The 22558-nt window shown below is 46.1% G+C and overlaps 1 protein-coding gene across 2 annotated transcripts; it reads left to right on the top strand.

The window, feature by feature from the left end:
• The first annotated feature begins 1687 nt into the window (after window positions 1-1687).
• On the top strand, window positions 1688-22095 carry LOC115128369 (ETS domain-containing transcription factor ERF-like). 2 transcript variants are annotated; one of them, XM_029658168.2, is made up of 5 exons: window positions 1688-2286; window positions 16328-16562; window positions 18893-19005; window positions 20142-21028; window positions 21122-22095. In XM_029658168.2, exons 1-5 carry the CDS (start codon window positions 2265-2267, stop codon window positions 21680-21682), a joined length of 1818 nt encoding a protein of 605 aa, XP_029514028.2. In that variant the 5' UTR covers window positions 1688-2264; the 3' UTR covers window positions 21683-22095. The 2 variants fall into 2 exon arrangements, with proteins under 2 accessions (XP_029514028.2, XP_029514029.2); XM_029658169.2 differs by lacking the exon at window positions 16328-16562.
• The last annotated feature ends 463 nt before the right edge of the window (window positions 22096-22558 follow it).

Here is a 22558-nt window from a genome sequence, read left to right as displayed (position 1 = left end):
ATATGCACCACACAGAACGCATTGCAACTGCCTCTGCAACGCAATGCAACAAGGCAAACGCAGCGTTCCATTGGAAATGAATGTACTTGTGGTGTCTCAAAATGCGAAAACCCTTTTAGTGTGTTGAGGCGTGAGAGGAGACAGAGGCACGCGCGCACGTTTTGACAACTTTTTACCAGTTGTTGGCAAGCTATTTAGATTGTCATTATGGCGACACCTATTTCCAACCCTTTTTTCCCCATACAACATATTAACTTTCTAGAACTGATGGGCATGAATAAACAACGGCAAGAAAGCACAGGAAAATGACTCAAGGGGCTCTTAGAGCGCACTAGAAAAATTCGCTCGGGGTGGTTTAAACTGCATTCCAATGTATTGTGTCTCGAGCGCTGCACGAGTGGAATTTTGAAATGGAAGTTATGGAACTCCCTTGTGTGCTTCTGTTATATGGAAAAATCCACAATGAAACTGACATTAAATGTGGAGAATGAAACATTTGCATCTGTTGGCCATCAATTAGCCTATTAATTTACATACCTATGTAGGCTACTGTAGCCTACCATTTTATACACTAAATATGTTGAAATCACTGGAGTCATTGCATATCAATTTGTGCCACTTGTTTAGCCTACCTAGAGCTGGCAAACTGATTTAATAAATAGCATATAGCTTCAGTTTATTGTTGTAAGCTTGTTTTATTAATGCAGTTATTAATGGCCATGTTTAGTTAATGAAATTGGAAGTTATCAATTGTGATCATGGTCACAGTTCTATCGCAATTGCTGATCAACTGTTGTTAGAAATCAAATAATTTCAAATACATTTTTATTAGGTAACAGTCAGTCGGACTAGGCTATAGGCAACAACACATAGCCCATTGACAAGCATATGCAAGCATAGCCTGTTCCAAATGGCTATATTGGACAAAGGAAGCACTTCTTACCTCGAAATCGCCTCGCTGTTCATGCTGGATAAATGAGTATGTCCATTTGAACTAAGTAAACTGCATTAGGCCTAAACGTGCTATAGGCTACCTGCATCTCGCTAACCAAACCATGGCAACATTTAATTACAATCATAAACCCAGATTTGAGTCAGTAGGCCTAGCCTATGCCTATTGAAACGACAAGTCAATCTCGTAAATATGCCATTTATAACGGATTGTGGTTTTAACATCCTCCACATAATAACATAAAAATGTAACATTCATAAAAATGAATGATCTTTTCTCTTGCGACAAATTCAAATTCCTTTATTAGTCACATTAGCTCGCAATAATTCGTATTTTTCTGGAGAAAAAAACGAATTTAGCTTCTTAGGTCGTTAGAAGTTAAATCGAGATTCCTTTATAATTCCCTCGATAACTTTATGGAAAAATAATTGATTTGTCTAAATTGGCAGCTCCTCTCTTACTGCGAAACATTTTGGCTAGTTCTTAGGCCTTGTTGGCATGTTTTGGCCTATACATTTTAGCTAGACCTGGCAACCCTGCAGTAAACTAAGTGGGAAGAGTATCAAATAACCACTGACAATGATTTGATGCGGTTACATATTCGCGGCAAACGGGATACATCAACATTACCGGCGGCGGTGGGTCTCCACAGCAACGCCGTGTGGTGTAGTGACGCCAACCAGGCGAATGGCAAGTAGGCGTAAGCTCCTTCCCAGGTCCGCGTGGGCGGCCCCGTGTGGTAGGGAGAGCGAAACACGACACCCCTAGAGAGGAAGGGGGGTGCTGGGGGTTGAGAATACGGAGTGAGTGGAAAAATAAAAGTCTGTAGAAAGAGAAAAAAAACGTGGTTCCATACTCAGATTGAGAGTTTTTCATGCGATGTTTTGACTGCTGCAATGACGATGTGGAAGATTCGACCATTGCAACATTTTAATGCGGCTAAACTGATTAGCTAAAGAATTATAACAGTGCTACAAGGCATTCCCCCACTATCAGCACGACGGACTCAAAGTTCAACGCCATTCAGTGCTGACGAGTGGGTTTATACCAAGCTAGAACAGCATTCGTCTCTACGGTTTGTGAAAAAGAAAATACAAAATAAAGTTAGGAGCTCAGAAGTAACTGGGGAACAGTAGGGGGCCTGGGGAGCGCATGAGAACAGAGGGTTTAGGCTAAGCTTAGAAACGGAAAAGTTTTCAAGCCAGCGAGGAATTTTTCGATTTTAATTTGTCAAGAACAACGAAGGCTGGGTGTCCAATACCACGCTAACTAACAACCAAACGGGAAACTTTCTGAATTGACCAGAGTCACCATGAAAACCCCCGGGGACACGGGTAAGTTACGATAATGTTCGCGGACCAACTATTGTCCGAATGGAACTCTGTGTTCCTGTTGTTGTCCACTGGAAGTGGTTGATACTTTATGGCGCTCGACTGGCGGTTGTTATTGTTTCACGTAACAACACAATCACAACTGGATCATTTGGTAATGGCAAAATGATCAACTTGTAATGATGTACCCTTGTGTGATCGCAATGACCAATGGTTATCGTAAATAACTACTGATTTAAGAACTCTGCGTAATGAGACGTTGAAAACCCCAGACAGGCTAGGGCGCTAGGCTAATTAGCTAGCTGATTGCCGCAATTTCCTACTCGAGTCAAAGCAGAGCTAGCTAACTCGGCGTGGAAAGTTTGTAAAATAACCACGCTAAACCATTTGCTCACACCACTGTGTATTAGTTAGCAAACAGCTTACTGTATCGGTGTCTGATAAACTTGGCTATTATTCCAGCTAGTTAGCTAACCAACTCTCGAACTTCCACATTTGACTAGCTAGCTAACCAATTCCCCCCCAAAATGGACATTCCTGGCGAGTAACATTTAGTGTTAGCTAACGTAACCCTGCTTACGCTATCAAACGGACACAGACCTGTTAATAAACAGTTTGTTTATTTGTTTAGTTCTCCATTACTTAACTATTTACCAGGGTTGCTAGTTGGGCATGACAGGACACTCATTCGACATTTAACCACCGCTTTTCAACGTCATTTAATTATTTCCAGCACAAAATCAATGTCTACATAATGTGTGAACGGCACATTTCTACGTTTTGTAGAAACACATATAATGTAAAAAAAAAAAATTCTAGCCGATTACATCAAAAGTTAAACACAGATTCGCGATGACGTGGGGAAAAGAAATACCCACCCTCTGACTAGAAACGTTGCAGGTTTTGAAAATCACCCTTTTTCTTAACTTTTAATCCTACCCTGTGATGTCAGAGAAACATTTTTTGGGGATCTTTATCTTTTTAAACCACATCCTATACACGTGCAATTTTCACATATGTAGTAGACACTGGTATGGTGCTGGATATAATGAATGAGGTTGAATTCATATTTGTTTTTATTTAACTAGTTAAGAGCAAATTCTTATTTACAATGACTGCCTAGGAACAGTGGGTTAACTGCCTTGTTCAGGGGCAGAACGACAGATTGTCAACTCGGGGATTAGAAATAGCAACCTTTCGGTTACTGGCCCAAAGCTCTAACCACTAGGCTACCTGCCGTCCCAACTCAGGCACAACTTTTATAGGAGGGGGGGTCACTGTCTACTGGTGTCCTAGTAATTAGTTACCAGTGTACTTAGTAACGTTAGTACTTGCTGCCAGCACCTGCCCTCCCTGTAATGTTAACAGAACTACGGGAAAGCAGTGCTCGTCGAATGACACTGTCTACCGGTGTCCTAGCTAGCTACTGGTGACACCCCTGTCTGTTTCATCTCTTCTTCTTCTGTGGGGTTTATCGATGGTTGGCATCAATAGAAGTATAAAGAACGCCCGGAATTGCATTCCGCAATCACACTCTGAGTAGGTCTAGTTGGCAAGATTGATTCCCCTCTCTCTGGTTGAATAAAAATAAGTGCATTGCCAGCGAAATCATGTTCACATGCATTAAACCATTAGCAGATTATTCCATTCCCCTCCCCCCAGTCTCAGGTACACCCACACATGAAATAACTTATTTAGAGTATGGGACTGTTTTCCATATGAGTTGGCTCTATGTAGGTGTACCTTTTCCCCCACCTCATTTGAGCTACACCTCTCACTTGGGACATGGCTTACAGTTGGTCTCACACTCGCAAAAAAACATTTATGCTTGATCACACACTATTTTCCCATAAATAGAACGCCCACATTTCTGAGTTGTCCTGTAGCGTCTAATGAGCCAGAAAATGTTGGGATTTAAATTAGGCCTATTTGGAATTCTAGGAGATATTGCTTTATGTTTGCCACAACACAAACTCATCCTGTCACACTGCAAATATTACACAATATTTTGAGGAGTATGGACACCGGTTGCGAGGTATCCTACATACGAGATGTGGGAACTGGGAAGCTGAAGGGTCAATGTAAAATGGGGATTTTGTTTTCATACACCAAATGGTATTGTGGCCTTGGGCCTTCAGTCAGCACCCCACCCAGGATCCTCTAACATGCACGAATCCAGGTATCTCTTACTCCTCTGAAAAGAGACATTGTGGGAGGAGCAGTCCCCCGGGGGGATTTAGTGTCCCTAAGTAGTTTCATGGCGTTCACTCATCTGCACTCATTGGTTCAATTTGTTCCCAAATGCTTCATATCTCGGGAATCCATCTTGTTGGCTAAGCCGCTGTCCTCCCACATCTTTGTGTAGCAACTCTGTTGTCTAATAACTGGATCGTTATGCTGTATGGGAGTTACTTTGTGCTACTCTTCATTAGTATTGTAATGGAGACTGATGCCAACATTCCAGGAAAATATCATTAGCATGAATTTGTTTCTCAATAGGCAATGGTATTCAGGCACGTATTTATGTTGTAGATTATAGAATATCACACAGGCTTACATGGCTCTCGGATCCACATGATAGAGACTGAAGTCCAATGCATAGGCCTATAGTACATCTGTCTGTTCCATTCTGAACATTGCACGCTCCCGGCTGACTCTGGCCCAGGTGAAACGGCTCAAAGGTGCCTTGGCATCTGTCAACAGCCCTGGGATTCCAGTTCTATGGGTCACACTCCACACCGCATCCGACCAGGATGCAAGCAGTCTGAGCTGCTAGCTCCCAATTTTCCACTTGGGTTACTCATTATATCAACAATCCGCCACATGTGCGACGTCACAGCTGTAGCCGGGCACTTTTTGTTGTCTTCCCCAGTGTACGAGGTGAAAGGACCCATACACGAGGAATTAGCCTGCACAGGCCACTGCAAGTGACTGCTGGGGGTGCTCATGTTTGTCAGTGGGAATATTCAACATGGTTCCCGTCTGCATTTAAACAACATGAATGTCAGGAAAGGAAATGAGTAAGCATAGTGGGTTGAAATTGTCCTAGGCTATAAAAGAGAGGCTTTCTCAACAGCATATTCCCAACATGTTGACTAGGCCTAGCTGACCAAGTAATGGATCAATGTTATTGAAAACCCTTAATAAGCAGGTTATGCTGGTGTCGTCAGATTGGAAACCTGCACGATCGCAAGTGAACTCCGTACTCTGACCCGTGATGACGGGAAGAGATTTTTTTTCCTGGAAATGTGCTTTGGTTATTACCCCTATTGTGAGGGAAAGAAAGCACACCAGGCCCAGGTAAAACAAAGGCACGCGCCATAGTTCATTACCCACTGAATACAGTAGACTATTTGTACTACTACAGTAGGGTTGCTCCCCCACCCGGCTCCACGCTTGAAAGGCTCCTGCAGTGTAGATGAAACGCCAGGCTAGCCCAAGTGGAACCAAAAAAATAGTCGGGCTGCTGAGCAGATAACATGTCAGGGCCTCTATCTGTGAACACCTGACAGGATGCAGAGGTTCCGGCTTCTTCACAAACTCCAAGAAGGAGCTAGATGTGACCAAACCAATTTAAGTCAACTTGGGTCCATTTTTACTCTCGATGATAAGTATATCTTTCTAGAATGACATGAATTCTTATTCTTATTTTTTGTGCTTTTCTCCCCCATTTGAAATCTGTTGAACAGACTGTTTGTTGTTTTGCTTTTTTTTGCTTTCAAATCTAGACATTTGGTCTTCAACTGACATTCCGAAGGTTTAAGTCTAGCCTAAATCAAACCGGCCTTATCAGTGAAAGATCAACTTTGTCCTGTACTATGACACAAGGTTTAAGGACAGATTATGTAGAAGGTTTTTAAAATCTTCAAAATCATTACCAAACCCCTAATCTAAAATACAGAATTGAATATTTAGCATAGATATGCTAACTTTTCTCTTCTGAGCTGGAATGTTACCATCAATGCTGTTGGGCTTCACTTAATCAGATGGTACGGTTGTGTTAGTCACTGTGTCAAAAGGGACTAAAATGTCTGACAAATATCAGTTACAAAGTATAATATTTGGTGTTTAACAGATCTGTCTGTACATGCAGTTTTTCTAGTAAAATGTTTTTAATGCGAAAGTACTGTTTGGACAAAATATTAACACATCACGTCATTCACCCATGGCCATCTGTGGTCCCAGTGTTTAGCCAAGCTGTCAAAAGTGCAGGTTGCTCTGTCCTGTGGCTTGTGGACGGAGGGGAGCAGCCTGGGTGTTTTGTCTGCTCCAGCCCTGGGTTTGGTGGGAACCCTGAGGTTTTGTCTCGCCTGTGTCTGTCAGAACTCGCTCTGAATCCCTGCGGCTTTGGCTTTTCCACATGAGTGTGTGGTAGTGTGTTTTACTTCAAACTAATGTTTGTGTTAGTGGTGTACTCTGTGATATTCTAAAGTGCATCTCCGTGAACATGGGCGTGTGTGAAGGCTGAACTGGTGAGAACGCTGCGGTGTGGACCCCTCCTTTCTCACGCTACTTCACACAAAACATGACAACTTGCACCCGATTCTTCACCAGAGCAAGATCAAAGCAGGTAAGGTGTGAAGAAGGAGAAAGCTGAAGGGGAAGCCTGTTTACAGGCTGTGACAGAACAGAAGGGAATCTCAGCCCTGTTCCTGTTAGTCATCAAATGGTTCCATCTTATCAGGGGAGGTTTAAAACTCCTTCAGTATGTCTGTTTTCTCCCTCCGTCTCCTCTCCAGTTGGTAAGCTTTACAGCCAGAGACCACAGCTCAGAGTTAAGTAAGCGGCACATTTGTTATTTTCCCTGACTCGACTGAGAACCCCCCTTCCATCAGACCGATTGTACTTACAAGAGCTAGACTCAGGGTAACTCTGCATTTATGTGTTCTATGCTGAACACACACACACACTCTCACACAACAGTTTATTACGGGGGCCGGACCCCCCACATACCAGTTAAAATGCTGACGTCTGTGTTGCGTTACATACACAGACACACTACACAGACACACGCAGCACACTCAATTCTCACGCTAGTGCTGATGTTGGTTGCCATCTTTGTGGTGACGCCACATTGGCTCCCTCTTATATTTCTACGCACCCAATTTAGTCTGAGGAGGATCCAGTGCTAATGCAATAGGACTTGGATTTAACCGAATTAGGAAAATGTGAACACCGAGATGGTTAAAATGGCCACCTCAGGCCCATTGTTTTTGCATACATCCTATCTTCAATCACAAACAAGTAGATGTGTTGCATGCCCCACTAAAATAAACCATGTAGCTTTCCTGAAGTGTATGATTTGCGTACCGCCTACATTTAGGGCTGGCACAATGACCGTGTAACCAGCGGTTATGGGGGAAGACCTTCGTCAGATTAAAATGCATATTTTTTTTTCTGGGAGATGGATGGAACGAGCAGCTTACTGAAGACAGGACGGCTGGACTTCGGTGCCAATGAGTTTGTTTCTGCTGAAACATGGCCTCTACAACGTGACGACGTTAGACATTACAGTAAGCCTGTATGCAGGCTGCCTGAGACCGATCTGTGTAAACATCATTAATGATGCCCTGATATTGACAGCTGACTGTAGACGGGACGGCCGGCCTTTGGTGCCATTGAGTTTGTTTCTGCGGAAACATGGACTTTACAACGTGATAACATTACAGTTACCCCTATATGCAGGCTGCCTGAGACCGATTTGTGTAAACATCCTTAATGATGCCCTGATATTGATCACGGCAAATAAATTACAGCAAAATGCTTCCATATAACCTACTCTGTTGGGTATTAGTATCAAGTCAATTTGAAGCTAGTTCTAGATCATGAGAAGCACAGTGTTTTGCCACCAAGACTCTACTATCACTAATGACTATGAAGACTTTTTTTTTTTGTCTCTATGGAAATATGGAACATTTAAAGATGCATTAGCCATCAGTGAAGAGATTGGCAGCTTCAGTTCTGACTGATTTATCTCGTTCCCTTGGTTTGGTGGTTTATTCTGGGCTGTGGTGACAGCCGTCGGTTAGGGGAGGGAGCCCTGATGTCGACTGTGCGCTAATCTCACAGCTGGAGCCACCAAGTTGTCGTCAGCCGCTGTCTGTGGTTGTGGAGAGAAATGAAAGTAAAGACTGTCTGGAGACCTAACCTCAACACAGAACTTTGTAAAACTGGGCAATCTATCCATTTCTCTGATTCTTCCTCCTGTTTCCAGCCCCCTTTCCACTGCGTTAACCCACCCTGACCACCTATTTTTTTTTTATCGCTTGCATTTCCTTGATCTTCTGCTCTGTCTAGGCCTACGTCTTCATCTTTCTCTCACCGACTTTCTGAATGTCTCAATGTTAGCTCCTTGTCCTCTCTTCCATGTCCCCTTTCTCACTCCCCCTCACTTTCTCCTGCTCTGTTTGCTGTTACTTTTCCAGAATCTCTCCCATCATCCTGCAAGTCTTGGTGTTTTTGCGAACTCACAAACCTGAGATTTCATACGTCTTTGAGTGAAGTTTGTAGCGTGTGCCGTCTGACGAATCGAAGAGACAGAATTGGCTTAGAAGAAGCCAGACACGGCTGCTGTCTACAGAGGCCAAAGTCCTGTCTGCCTCCAACAGAGCACAGGCCAGACCTCTAATCTGTGCTGCCTGGATGCATAGCCGCGGGAATATGTTTGGGGGTGGGGGTGCTGCGTTTTTTTTGTTGCAGACTTTGGGAGGAGGGGTGCAAGGGGGAAAAACTTTGCCCGCCCTACAGACGGCTATATGGGTCCGCTAATACAGGACTAGTAAAGGCCCAGTGCGCTACTTTTGGGAGATCTTTCTAAACAAAAACCAAATATTTCATTTTTATTCCAATTTTATTTTTTCAGAGGGTGCCGCACCCTCAGCACCCCTATTTTCCACGGCAATGCCTGGATCCCCCTGAGTTCAGAAGAGAACTTTAGTGCACCCCCCTCCCTCCTTCGCAGAATAAGAATCTGAAGACAGCCAGGAGATAAACTGTGTGCCTCAAATTATAGGACAAAATAACAGGGGAGCAGGGGATAAGATATAACAGACTGAGATGAGCGACGAGTTAAGACAGTGGAACTTACCTGCATTTCTCCCCATAGAGTGCTTGTGATCCCTAGTCTGCCACCAAATATCCCGCACCAGAAGCCAGGCCCCTGTACCACCACCAGTGACTTGGGCCCAGACGACTGACTCTGTCTGTCACCCACAGGGGGCTGAAAGGACCAGCTGTGCGAACGGGCCGATCTGGGTCCACCCCACTGGGAGGCTGTCTGGACTGACCAGTCAGAACCCACTTTCAGACCACTGCCCTCTGGATAGACTCATTTCCAAGTCACAGCAAGGATGCTTGTCTATGAGGAAAAAGCCAATCAGAGCTGACTTCTTTCAACAGATGCCCCACTTTCCGTAGGCAGAGTTATTCTCTGGAGTAGTGGGGATTTAGACAACACATGGTCGTCCTCTCACTTGGAAATGACCTGATTTTGTCCAGGTGTCTTGCACATTACCCTGTTAGTACCATCCCAGAGCATGGAGGGAAAAGCCTGCGCTAAGCCCGGCTCACCCAACCGACCCCTCCATGTCCCCTCTGATCACTTCCAGGTCTTCTTCAGGTCACTGCCTCTACTCTCTACTCAGTCACATGGTTCACAGCGGGCTTAACGGTCGATGGGATGATAAAGCTTAGATTAAGGATGTGCAAATACCTCTCAAGTGGATTTTTTTTTTGCTATTCTACCATCCTCTTAACACTAGAACCGCTGGCCCTCGAGGGCCCCCCCCCCTTCAAATTAATGAGCAGTCATTCTGACTTACAACATTCTAACAGTAATTAATACATTTCATATATGCTATTGCAAAAATAATAATTTGCCTGTGTTTCTAAAGTTCTTTGGCAATATTGTATTTAAAAATAAATAAAAAAGTTAAATAACATTAGCATTTTCATTAGTATGTTACTGTAGGCTATATATATTTAAACAATAAGGCACGGATGGGTGTGGTATAAGGTCGATATACCATGGCTAAGGGCTGTTCTTAGGCACAACGCATCGCGGCGTGCCTGGACAGAGCCCTTAGCCATGCTATATTGGCCATATACCACAAACCCCTGACGTGCCTTATTGCTATTATAAAATGGTTACCAACCTAATTAGAGCAGTAAAAAATAAATTATTTGCCATACCTGAGGTATGCCACGGCTGTCAGCCAATCAGCATTCAGGGCTCAAACCACCCAGTTTATAAATATATACAGAACCTGTCAGAAATTTGGATACACCTACTCATTCAAGGGTTTTTATTTTATTTTTTACTATTTTATACATGGTTGAATAATAGTGAAGACATCAAAACTATGAAATAACACATATGGAATCATGTAGTAACGAAAAAAGTGTTAAAGAAATCAAAATATATTTGAGATTCTTCAAAGTAGACACCCTTTGCCTTGATGACTGCTTTGCACAAATAAAGTGTCAAATACATTTTATTGGTGCAGTGCCATTGTTACAACTATGAAACAGAAAGCATATGTGTTGGAATGCGGTAAGAGCTTTTTGTTATAAAAAAATATAACAGCCACCAAGAAATGTGCTATTTGACACGTGGTCAAATGATTACAATCTCATTCAGCCTAAACATCATTATAAGCACCAAGTGTGCTTGATAAATACTGAAAATCAGCACAAAAGCAATAAATGGCATCATAATGAATGTGTTGATTATGGCAGCAGTCAAACAAAGTAAATGTATTGTCCGCTTGTCAGCCAAGTAAAGCATCTTCATGCAATAGCATCAGTTGGAGCTTGCCACATAAACAACCAAAGCTGGTGGTGGAGTTTCATTTGACGGTGGCGGGGGCACCTGCTCGGCAGGCCCGGAATTTTGAGATTTTAGGGGCAAGGCTATTTGGCCTTTTGCTGTCCGTTACTCATCTTGTTGGCTGAGGAAAAGTAAATGTGGACAGTTCTTCTAACATCAATGTGCACCCTGAGAATTCGATAAGAAAGACGCGCGCTTGTGCCTCCCAATGTGTCTGTCTTGTACTTCGGAGCTGCGATGCCCGAGAATCGTGTCCTTCTCATGGCATTGCCTTATAAGGATTGAGATACCTGAGCGGAATGTAAGTGAGAGGTAGCTTCGAAGCACAACGATTGGCAGCCAGGAAATGGGAATTATAATTATTATATTCAGGCCAAGGGCATAATGGCCAATTTGGCCACAAGACATGGAATTGTTTTTAGGGGGCCTTGCGGCCACACAAAGTTGCATCCACGGCCTTGTCGGGGGATGCCGCTAGGAAATTTGAGGCCTGCTCAGTGTGCACCGTTCTGTTTTTCCGCGCGCCACCTCAGTGGTGTCGGTTCAGGCTGAGGCTCGGAATCAGAAGAATAATCATCAGGGATGTCATGATTCGTTTCTTCCCCACCCTCTGAGCATTTTCATTTCTATTTTGTAGCACCTCTAACTGAGCATCTGCATCCATTTGTCTTAGTCTTCTTGCCATTGTAAATGACGCACGCTCTCACTGTGTACTCCCGAGAATACTGTTAAGGCTGCTTCGATTCAGTGGACTGATATAGGTTACATACCATTTTAGAGATTATAAGTGGAGTAGGTCAATACAATAGAATGGCCTGTTCTTCATTCACAATTAGTGATTACATAATTACATCATTCGCTTCTCCTCACTCTTCAACTCACCTATTCTCCCCCCTTTCCCCCCATCATACTTTACTTCATTTATTTAATCTGTTACCTGTGAAATTTAGTTTTGGTTCCGTTTCGACGACTTGGCAGGTGTCTTCAACTTCCAGGAGAAGGGGAGCAGGCCCTACTGTTGGGAGGAGGAGGGGCAACGGGAAAACCATTCAAAAAATGACATGCCATCCTAAAACTGTTTAACTCTAGTTCTGTTTGTGATATTAAGATTCTAACAATGACCGTGTGTTTATATAGACTTATTTAGGAAAATTAAAGGACGGAAGGGGGCATGACTTTACAAATGCAAGAGTAATACAAATGACTGCTTTAGCATTTCTAGTGTTAAGGGTCAAGCTCGGTCAAGCAATTCCTACTCAAGTCTTCAAATTGGTTGAGGTTTACCAATGATTATAACAAATACTTTATAGTGAATTATGAGTGTTGTATTAGTTGCTAATAGTATACGCACAAATCAAGTTTATTATGGAGATCAACTCCATTTCCTAACCTCAGGTTTCCAAGACTAGTATTTAGGATGTCTGTCCCAGGGATCTATTGCTGAGCGTTGAGGGCCTGCACGGGCGTGCTCATAAACACTGGCTCTGTGTCCTCTCTGCACGGGACAAGGCCTGCACTCATACTCGACAGTCCTCACATAGCAGGAAAATTGGCGCAAACACGCGCCCTGTCTAACCATCTAAGGCTGATTTTTTTTTTTTAATCACAGCTTGCACTGCACGGAACTCTCCAAGACGCGTCTGGTTTCTGTCTGGGCAGAGTTGGCCGTCGCGCCCCGGGATCCATTACACCGTCGCAGTCCAGCCCCTATGACTGTCCAACCACCGTCATGCTCCAACTTGATTTCATCTCGGTGGCGTTGACATTGGCAATTGTTGATGTAAAGATGAAGGTAACATATTGAGGGTCTGCCGTGTGGTGGAGTTGCGTCTTTGTGACGGTACTGCCATGACGACCACACAGCCCTGTCTTTTTTTTGTTTTGGGCTGCTACATTGCTTGGGGTCTGGTGCACCTGCATGGTGGCTGCTGGATGCATAAACATCCCAGAGCTTAGTGCATAGGGGGCCAACCGCACACAGCAAAGACAACCAATGTATAGCTTATTCCCTTTGCGCCTTATATCTTTGGAAAGGCCACACAGCCTAATATGCCTTTAAATTTTTATATTTTTATAATGTACTTAAGAGCCAGAGAGAGATTTTCAGATCTCTCTTCTAGTCTCTTTCACAGTACTCTGTGCTGATTTGAGTTTTTCATGCCGCCACTCTCTCTCTCTTATGTAACAGTTGACTTCTAGAATCGGGAGAGGGGTGAAAGTTCATGTGGTGCACCTGCAGCTCTGACTGGCCTCTTTGATCTACATCGGGGTGTTTTTCCTACCTGGGTCCTTAGCCCCTCCTACACTTGATCTGTTTTTTTCTGTCTTCCTGGGTTTTTAAGTTGCCCCTCGTTGTCTCACTATTAATGCTTCGCCCCCTGGACTCTGACATTTTTCTATTTTATTTAACTAGGCAAGTCAGTTTAAGAACAAATTCTTATTTACAATGATAGCCTAGGAACAGTGGGTTAACTGCCTTGTTCAGGGGCAGAACGACAGATTTACCTTGTCTGCTCGGGGATTCGATCTAGCAACCTTTCATGAGTTGGTGTTGATGACAATGTCTTTAGGATAGGGAGCTATTAGCCTTCAGGCTAGCATGAATCAATGTTAGCATCCACCTTCTTTTAGCTACAATACTTTTTAGCGCTTACCTTGTTTTTTTATTTGTGTGTGTTCGCCCTCTCAATGCACCGTGGCATGTCCCCATTGAAGTTCAATGGAGGGTAGTCCAGTGGTGATGGACTACTCACTCAGAGAACAAGTCCGTGCCCCCTCCTACCTCCCTCTGTGTCCAGGCAGCCGTCACTAGCAGACGGAGGCTGACCTTTTCCTCCAGCTAAATATAGAGCCAGCAAAGAATAGGAGGAAGGGAGGAAAAATGGGGGGGGGGATTGATGGAGGGAACAGGGTGAAAAAGAGGCGATGGAGCCCCTGGTCTCAGACCAGCAGGCGTTCAGGACAATGCACCAGATGACTATCTGTTATTTAAAGCTACTATTATAAACACATGACGTCAGACGGCTGCTAACATCAAGTAGCCGTATTGAAATCCTCGTATGAAAAGGGTTCTCGTTTAGAGATCGTATATTTCTGTTGGAAGGGAAATTCGGGTGCCTCGAATAATGGTCTCCCACTCTTGTGGTAACCATAAAAATGCACTTTTTTTGTCCCTACTCCTTCAGTTATTTCCTTTAGAGACCCAGGGGAAATGGTTGGACAACTGTTTCTTCTTACTGACCTCGTACACCTGATGTTCGTCGGATCATTGTGGCCCCGCTACATGACTCTCCCAGGTATCAGCACACCACACATGGGAAGTGATGTGTGTTATTATGGCGTGTAACCAGGGTTGTGTTTATCCGTGTGTAATTCCTGTCATAGTTACTGTCACCCGCAGGATCAGCAGCAGTCCCACCAGGACCACTGGTAGTGAGCACAGCAGAGCAGAAGACGGGCTTGTAATGGCTGTTATGCTGTGTGTGTGTGTGCCCGCCCGCATCTGTCTAGAGAGGAGCAGCATTGTGAGTGTCAGTGATTTGAGTTAAGAGATTTGTAGTATGTGACGGACACGACAGTAAATGTCGGCTAAGGGACAGCAGAGCAGGACCGCGATCTTTCATCAGTGAAACCACAGATGACAAGTTCTCTTTTCCTGTGATGCCTCCTTCTCTCGGTCCTCCCTCGCTCATTTTGTCTTTTACCTCTTTGCCCCCCCCCCCCCAAACATTCTCTGAACTTTAGATACCTTTTTTTAATTGAGTTACAGTTTTATGTTCAGTGTGTTTTCTGGTGTTTTATTTATAGAGCTAAAATGTCCTGTTGCTAAGCAATGGTGTCAGAGGGAGTGAGGGAAAGAAAGGGATGGCAGCGCGGAGGGGAAAGGCGCGCTCCACGTGAAAACTGAATGACAAACAAGAAGAGGCCATGAGTCAGCACTGACGCACTCTGTGGGCATTGCTGCTATTTGTATGTGTGAGCACTCTTCTCCCACGCATGCACCCACTTTACCTTTTCTGAACGTGTGTGTGTGTTCAATTTGCTCACTCGCTCTCATTTTATCTGCTCCTGCCGGGCTTTACATGTGCTTTGCCACCAGCTTCCCAGCATCTGCCCAAGTGGCACAGACGCTAAAGTGGCGCCATTGATCTGGCCGCTCTTGTCGTCGTTGTGGGAATTATACGCTTATGCTTTAGGAGCTGTGAAGCGTCGGCTTGCCATCAGAACCATTCACTGTTCTGTCCAATTCAGACGAGACAATTGAAGTAGTTCAACGGTTTAGCCTGTTATCCCTATCCAATTACTTTGTGTGAGTCACGTGTCATAGGCTTTTATCTGGGCCACTCGCAAAGTCGTATCTTCCTTCCTTCATACAAAGAGTTTTTTTTTTTTTTTGTGTGACAAAGGGCGTCGAAGTCCCTCTGGTGCAGCAGCATTTGACCTGGAATGAAGGTTTATAGTGACAGTTGTGGACTTTGGCTCAACAGGTGGTTCAATGGGGCAATAGGGTACCAGTTGTCGGTATTGCTGTTTGTGTTCTTATCTCAGTGTTTACTCTAGTATTCTAGATATGATGTCCTTCTGTTTTCTATTATAACATAAATGCCTCTGGTATGTACGCCGTGGTGTGGTTTTATCTGTTGCGCTGTGCCCATGTGTTTCTCCGAGGGTGATTTCTCGGCCTGCTTCCTAGAGCACATCTGGTCCTAATGAGGTGTGTGTGTGTGTGTGGGGGGGGGGGGGTTTATGTCTCTGCCTGGCCTTGTGTTGAAGTGGTGTTGAGTCTTTAAGCACAACCTACATCTCTAAAACACATACTTGCGCTCCCTGTTCTCACGTGTGTCTAATGCTTGTTATAGCTTTTATTTTGTCTTCATACTCAAGGCCGTTTTGATTCATGATAAACATGGAACTGATACGAAAGCACCAGGCCTGTACAGCTTGGATTTTAAACTCAAACAAAGTTACCCGCCCCAAAAAACAACCTTTTTTTTTGGTTTTTGAACACTGATCCCCCAGCTCTGTAAGACTCTTTTTATCCAAGGTGACTTGGTCAATAATCTACATGTGACCTGTCACCTGGAGATCAAACCCACGACTCACAAACCCTTTGTCGACTCTCCACTTCCAGCCTTTCCCTGTTGCCTCTGTTCTTCGCTCCATCATCCCCAGCATTTGAACACTACACCTCCATATAACCCCCTTTCCCCTCCCCAGGGTTTGCCTTCCCCGACTGGGCCTACAAACCCGAGTCGAGCCCCGGCTCACGACAGATTCAGCTCTGGTGCTTCATCCTGGAGCTGCTGCGGAAGGAGGAGTACCATGAAGTCATCGCTTGGCAGGGCGACTACGGAGAGTTTGTCATCAAGGACCCCGAAGAGGTGGCCCGACTGTGGGGTGCCCGCAAGTGCAAACCGCAGATGAACTACGACAAGCTGAGCAGAGCGCTTAGGTAAGAAAGGGGAACAACTATCGACTCGACTTAGGGATTCTGGGTATTGTAGGATGAAGAAATTAAGTAAATGGGTCTCTCTTGCAAAATAGATTTAATCTAAGTGTAACAAACCTATGTAAATACAGACCTGAAGTGGGGGAATCTGTAGTCCTAGTGGGCTACAGTGTGTTTAACCTTTTACTCCAGCCTAGCTCTAACGCACCGGACTCAACTAATAGCTGTTATTAGAAGACTGTTTTTAGCTGATTTAAGACGGGGCCAGAACAATGAGTGCTCTGGAGTGGCTCCCCCCTCCCCTGTTTGTTTTTCAAAGAGAAAGGGAGGAGAACAGAGGAGAAAGTGGGAGCGCGGTTCATCACGACTTGTTGATCTCGGATGTACGTCAAGGTCCCTCGTTTTAACGTGACCGCTCATTTAGACAACCTTGTCTTTAGAAACACACGCTGCAGAGCACACGTGGGCAGCCCAGAGCTTTTATTTAGTCCGCAGTCTGTTCTCGCTCTTTTCTTTTTTTTTTTTTCGCTCACTCAATTTCACACACACCACACGCATATCTCTGGCTGCCACACACTGGCTTGTCAGCGTCACCTTCATGTCGTAGGTTGGTGTGGGTCAGATAGTGCTCATCCTACCAATAACTCGTCACAGCTGCTTTCTCTGCCAGTCCTCCTCCATCCCATCTGCGCCTTGTGGGTTTGTTTCTATGGTGTACCAGTCTCCTCGACCGGTCTGACCTAACGTCTATGGTACTTTCTTCTGTCATAAAACTCTGCAATGAAAGGAGCTTTTTAAGTTCTGAAGTAATTGAAACATGGCAATGTTCTTCCCTCATTAGGGTTTAGGATTGGATTAGGGGCTGCGAAGTGTGTGTGTGTGTTAGTGTTTAGAATGTACTTTAAAGCTGTGTCATAGAGGCAGTAGTAACGTTAGCTCTTTGTTTGAAGTGAGTTCAATTGTTCTTCAAAGCCCCGTAGAGCAAGCTTGAGCCCTTGTGTGTCTGCATGTTTCTCCCAGCTCTCTCTGCTTGCGTTTGTGCTTGTGTGTGTGTGTTTGTGCTTGTGTGTGTGTGTGTGTGTGCTTGCTTGCATGTGTCAACCCCAGTAAATTCATTCACCGTATCCTGTCTGTCTGTCTGTCTGTCTGTCTGTCTGTCTGTCTGTCTGTCTGTCTGTCTGTCTGTCTGTCTGTCTGTCTGTCCTTTCCCCCACGTGTTCGAGTGCTCTTTCTCTCTTTCTCTTTCTCCCTTTTCTCTTTCTCTCTTTCTCTTTCTCTTTCTCTCTCTCTTTCTCTCTCTTTCTCTCTCTTTCTCTTTCTCTTTCTCTCTCTCTTTCTCTCTCTTTCTCTCTCTTTCTCTCTCTCTCTCTCTCTCTTTCTCTCTCTCTCTTTCTCTCTCTCTCTTTCTCTCTCTCTTTCTCTTTTTCTCTTTCTCTTTCTCTCTCTCTTTCTCTTTTTCTCTTTCTCTTTCTCTTTCTCTCTCTCTTTCTCTCTCTCTTTCTCTCTCTCTTTCTCTTTCTCTCTGCGCCTGTGAACATTTACGTTCCAGTCCAAACCTGTCTCCACTTCACATCTATATCAAAGTAAGCACTAGGAAGCCTCCTACTATTACTGCCATTTAGCGTGTGTAGGTGGGAGCCCTCTAGTCATAGTGGTAGCCGCTGCAATCGGGAGAGGCCCTTCATCCATTGAGTCCTCACTGTGCCGGCGCGAGAGGTTCAGCAGTGAGACGAGCCAGAGCTAGCTACCTTTTGGTTCACCGGCCACAATGGCTGAGGACTTCCTTCCACTCCTAGTGCAACTGAAGTCCTTAGACTGAGTCCCTGCGTGTTCATTTGGCCATTGTTTGGAAAGGTTTGTCTCATTGAGGTGAAACATATCCTACTATTCTCCAGTGTGTGTGTGCGCTCATTACGTTTCGTATTGTCATGGTTACCGCACCTAATGATACCCTTAGATCAGGGCCCTCCAACCCCGTTGCTGGAGAGCTACCGTCCTGTAGGTTTTCACTCCAACCCTCATCGAGCCCACCTGATTGCAGTCGTCTGGTTGATAAGCTGAACCAGGTTGGTTACAACTGTGGTTGGAGGAGGGTAACTCTAGGAAACAGGGTTGGAAACCCTTGCCTTAGATAAATAGCAATACAATTACATTGTAATACAATTACATAGTAATAGATACTGCATGTCTTTTTTGGGGGGGGGGTTCTGTGTATCACACTCAGTAGGACCACATAATGTGGTGTCTTTGTGTGCCATCGAATGTATTTCATCCTTATTTAACTGTGCAAATTGAACAAATAGCGAGTAACCGTGTAAACCTTGATCCCGCAGATATTACTACAACAAGAGAATCCTCCACAAGACCAAAGGGAAGAGGTTTACCTACAAGTTCAACTTCAACAAGCTGGTGCTGGTCAACTACCCCTTCATCGACATGGGCTCTGGTCAGTACTCTGTCTCTAGTCTGGTTGAAAATCCACCAGGAGACCACCACTGGCACAGTTTTAAAGATACTATAGATTAATACGTTGTAAATGTCCATCATTTGCAAGTCTTAAAGCACTTCCACAAAGTCCTCATGTGCATTTACTGACGTCTGATCGTTGGGAGATTTGATTTCTGTATCTGTCCAGTTCTAAACGTTTTAAAGGCTAGCTACGCCAATACAGAGCCCTAATGTGCCTGAGAGCCTAACACGTACTGGCGCCATTTTGTTGTGGAAGCGGCTACAATGACTGACAGGTAATGACGTGGACTAAATGCTTAAAATACTCTTCCATCTCCCATCAGGTTTATGTAGTGGAGCGATGTTTGCATATTGCATATTTGTTTATATGCTTCATACCAAGTGTTTCCTCTTTTTTTTTTTTAAGGCCCTGGGGCAGTAATCACAGCCACACAGTGTAAATAGGGCACACTTGAAGCCTGATACCACGTGACATAGCTTTTTGCATAGAGTTTTTATTATACTCCATATGTGATGTGGTCGGTCTGGGTTTTGACATGTTTTGATATAGTGGTCACACACACCCATGCCTCTCCGACGTTAACTCACTCAGCGGTTTTAGGAAAATGGAGCTACCCGACTCGTGTTTGTGATGGCAAAAAGAACGACTTTCCAATATTTAATTTTGGCACGGGCGAGGATGCCAAGAACTTGTTGTGCGCCACAATTTGGTATCGCAGGGCAGAAAAGGGGAATGTAACACGTGAGCAGTGGGTTTTCTCTGTCTCTGTCTGTGATTCTGTGTACAGTAACTTTTACTCTCACTCACCTGCTTTTTCTGACTTGGTTTCACTTTGACTCTGATTCTCCTTCTGTCACCCATTGCCTCACACTAACTGCTCGCTCTCTGTCTCTCGCTCTCTGTCTCTCGCTCTCTGTCTCTCGCTCTCTGTCTCTCGCTCTCTGTCTCTCGCTCTCTGTCTCTCGCTCTCTGTCTCTCGCTCTCTGTCTCTCGCTCTCTGTCTCTCTCGCTCTCTGGCTCTCTGGCTCTCGCTCTCTGGCTCTCGCTCTCTGTCTCTCGCTCTCTGTTTCATTCCTACCCTCTAACTCACTTGTCCTGTTCTCTGTCTCCAGGTAGGGGAGTCCCCCAGAGCGCCCCGCCGGTGCCGACCGGGGGCAGCCACTTCCGCTTCCCCCCCTCCACCCCGTCCGAGGTGCTCTCCCCCAATGAGGACCTGCGCAGCCCGGGCGTGTTCAGCAGCGTGGCCCGCCGTATGGGCCGCGGCTCTGTCTCCGACTGCAGCGATGGCACCTCCACCAATTCTGAGCTGGAGGAAGGCGTGGGGGGTGAAGATCGTGGCGGCGTGGGCCCCGAACGGGCCTTCCGCGGCCTCCTCCACCCCCGCCTCTCCCATGACTCGCTGTTTCGTGCCTACGGGGGACCCGGCGGGCTAGGCCGTCCCCCGCCCGGCCACAGGGTCCACGGTGACCCCATGTCTCCGTTCCCTGTGTCCCCACTGCCGGGCCCTGGGGGCCTCCTGGGGTCCACCCTGTCCCCAGCCCTGTCCATGACCCCTGGCTCCCACCTACCCTACACCCCGTCCCCCTCACTCAGCCCCATGCTGGGCTCCCACTTCTCCTTCAACCCGGACGACATGAAGCGCTACCTGCAGGCCCACCACCAGAGTGTCTACAACTACCACCTCAGCCCCAGAGCCTTCTTCCACTACCCCAACATCGTGGTCCCCCAGCCCCACAGGCCTTCTGCCGCCCCTGACAAGCCCATAACAGCCCACCACCATGCCCCGCCCATGCCCCACTCCCATTCGCTGCACCACCATCAAGGGGAGGAGCAGCACCCCTCGCCCTTCAAGTTCAAGCTGCAGCCGCCTCCGCTGGGGCGTAAACAGAGGGACTGCTCCGCCTCCTCTACCGGTGGGTCCTCCTCCAGCCTAGGCTCCTCCTACGCTGCTTTAGGGCTGCTCTCTAACTCCTCCTCAGTGGGCCCTCCCAAAATCAAGGTGAGCCAATCACTAACCAGATTCAAGGTTCGCCTGACTAACCCCTAGTTTAATGTAAAAAGAGATGACTCTCTGTTGTCTCTTGTTGTCTAGGTGGAGCCCGTCTCTGACATCGAGTCCGATGAGGAGGTGGAGGTGACCGACATCAGCGAGGAGGACGAGCTGCTCGACGACTACGAGGGCGACGTCTTCACCCCCCCTCATCCCACCAACGGAACCGCCCCTACCGCCATTACCAACCTGGGTGCCATCGCCGCTGACGACCTGGATGAGGATGTGTTCAAGACCCCCGCCGCCCCTCCCATGGTTCCTCTGACTCCCTCCCTGCTGGGCCTCAAGAGCGAGGCAGGCCAGGGACCTCCCATCAGCCCCGGCGGCACCCTCTGTATCCCCCTCAAGCTGCGCTTCAAACGCCGCTGGAGCGAGGACCAGAAGATGGAGGCCTATGGCGAGCGCGAGGAGGCCGAGGATAAGAAAGTGCGGGCGGAGAAGGAGGTGGTGGAGGAGCCGGCAAGGAGGGAGTCAGAGAATGGGGAGGGGCCAAGGAGAAGCCCGTCCATGAGTCTGGGGGCTCCTCCGGCCCAGCGCAGGGCCAGCTCCGAGCTGCAGAGAGCCACAGCCCAGCTGTCTCTGGAGAACCATGGAGCCTGTTGAGGCAGGAATACACACACAGAGAGAGAGAGACGATCTCATGCCCATACCTACATACACACACTCACTCATATAACCAAGCTTACGCATATACACAAGTGCCTGTGTGGAAGGCTTTTTTTACTCTCATTTTGAACTGATTTAATAGTGAACATTAACACACAGCTCAACATGCTGTGACTGAGACACTAAGGCTGGCCATTAGATATCCCCTCTAAACAGAAGACCCTTCAGGGCCTAGTTCCAAGATCCATCCCTTAGACCTGTACGCTGCCTTAAGGTGCCTCCATCTCCCCTTTCAACATCTCCTCCCAGTAATGTCCTTAGCTCCTTAGCCTTTTATGTTGCATCAAAACAGATGGGAAAGAGTCCCTTCAGACCCACTCTCCCAGAAGGACCTTAATATTGCTGACACTGGGGGGTGACATCACGACAATGCCTTCAACAGACTTGAAAAGAGATTACAGAAGTGCTCGTCTTGACGGGGACCTCCTACCAACTCTTGTCAACTGTTCCATCACCTTTTATGACTGGGAAGGGATCTCAGGATTCAAAACAGAGACCTCCTTGTCCGCGTACGTCTAATCAAGACCTCTTCGACAAGGACTGACTTAAGACTGAATGTGTCTGAGTGAGCCCTCCTTTTCACCAGACGCTCTTTGATAATCGTCTCTCCCCAGACTTGAGCGTAGGGACAAAAAACATAATGGCGTGCAGATCTATAGAGGACGTGGATGGACTGACTGGAGACCCCCCCCCGTCTCTTATGGCCTTCCTGTCACTCAAGTGTTGATTGACACCTACCATGGCAACAATGCAGTACCGAACCCAACCAGGCCTTAATGGACAGCTTTTGGGGACCCTACAAGACTTTTGCAC

Source organism: Oncorhynchus nerka, linkage group LG4 (genome assembly GCF_034236695.1).
Source record: "Oncorhynchus nerka isolate Pitt River linkage group LG4, Oner_Uvic_2.0, whole genome shotgun sequence".
NCBI classification, from domain to species: domain Eukaryota; kingdom Metazoa; phylum Chordata; class Actinopteri; order Salmoniformes; family Salmonidae; genus Oncorhynchus; species Oncorhynchus nerka.
Note: the sequence above shows the minus strand (reverse complement) of the source record. Positions and strands in the feature narration are given on the sequence as shown.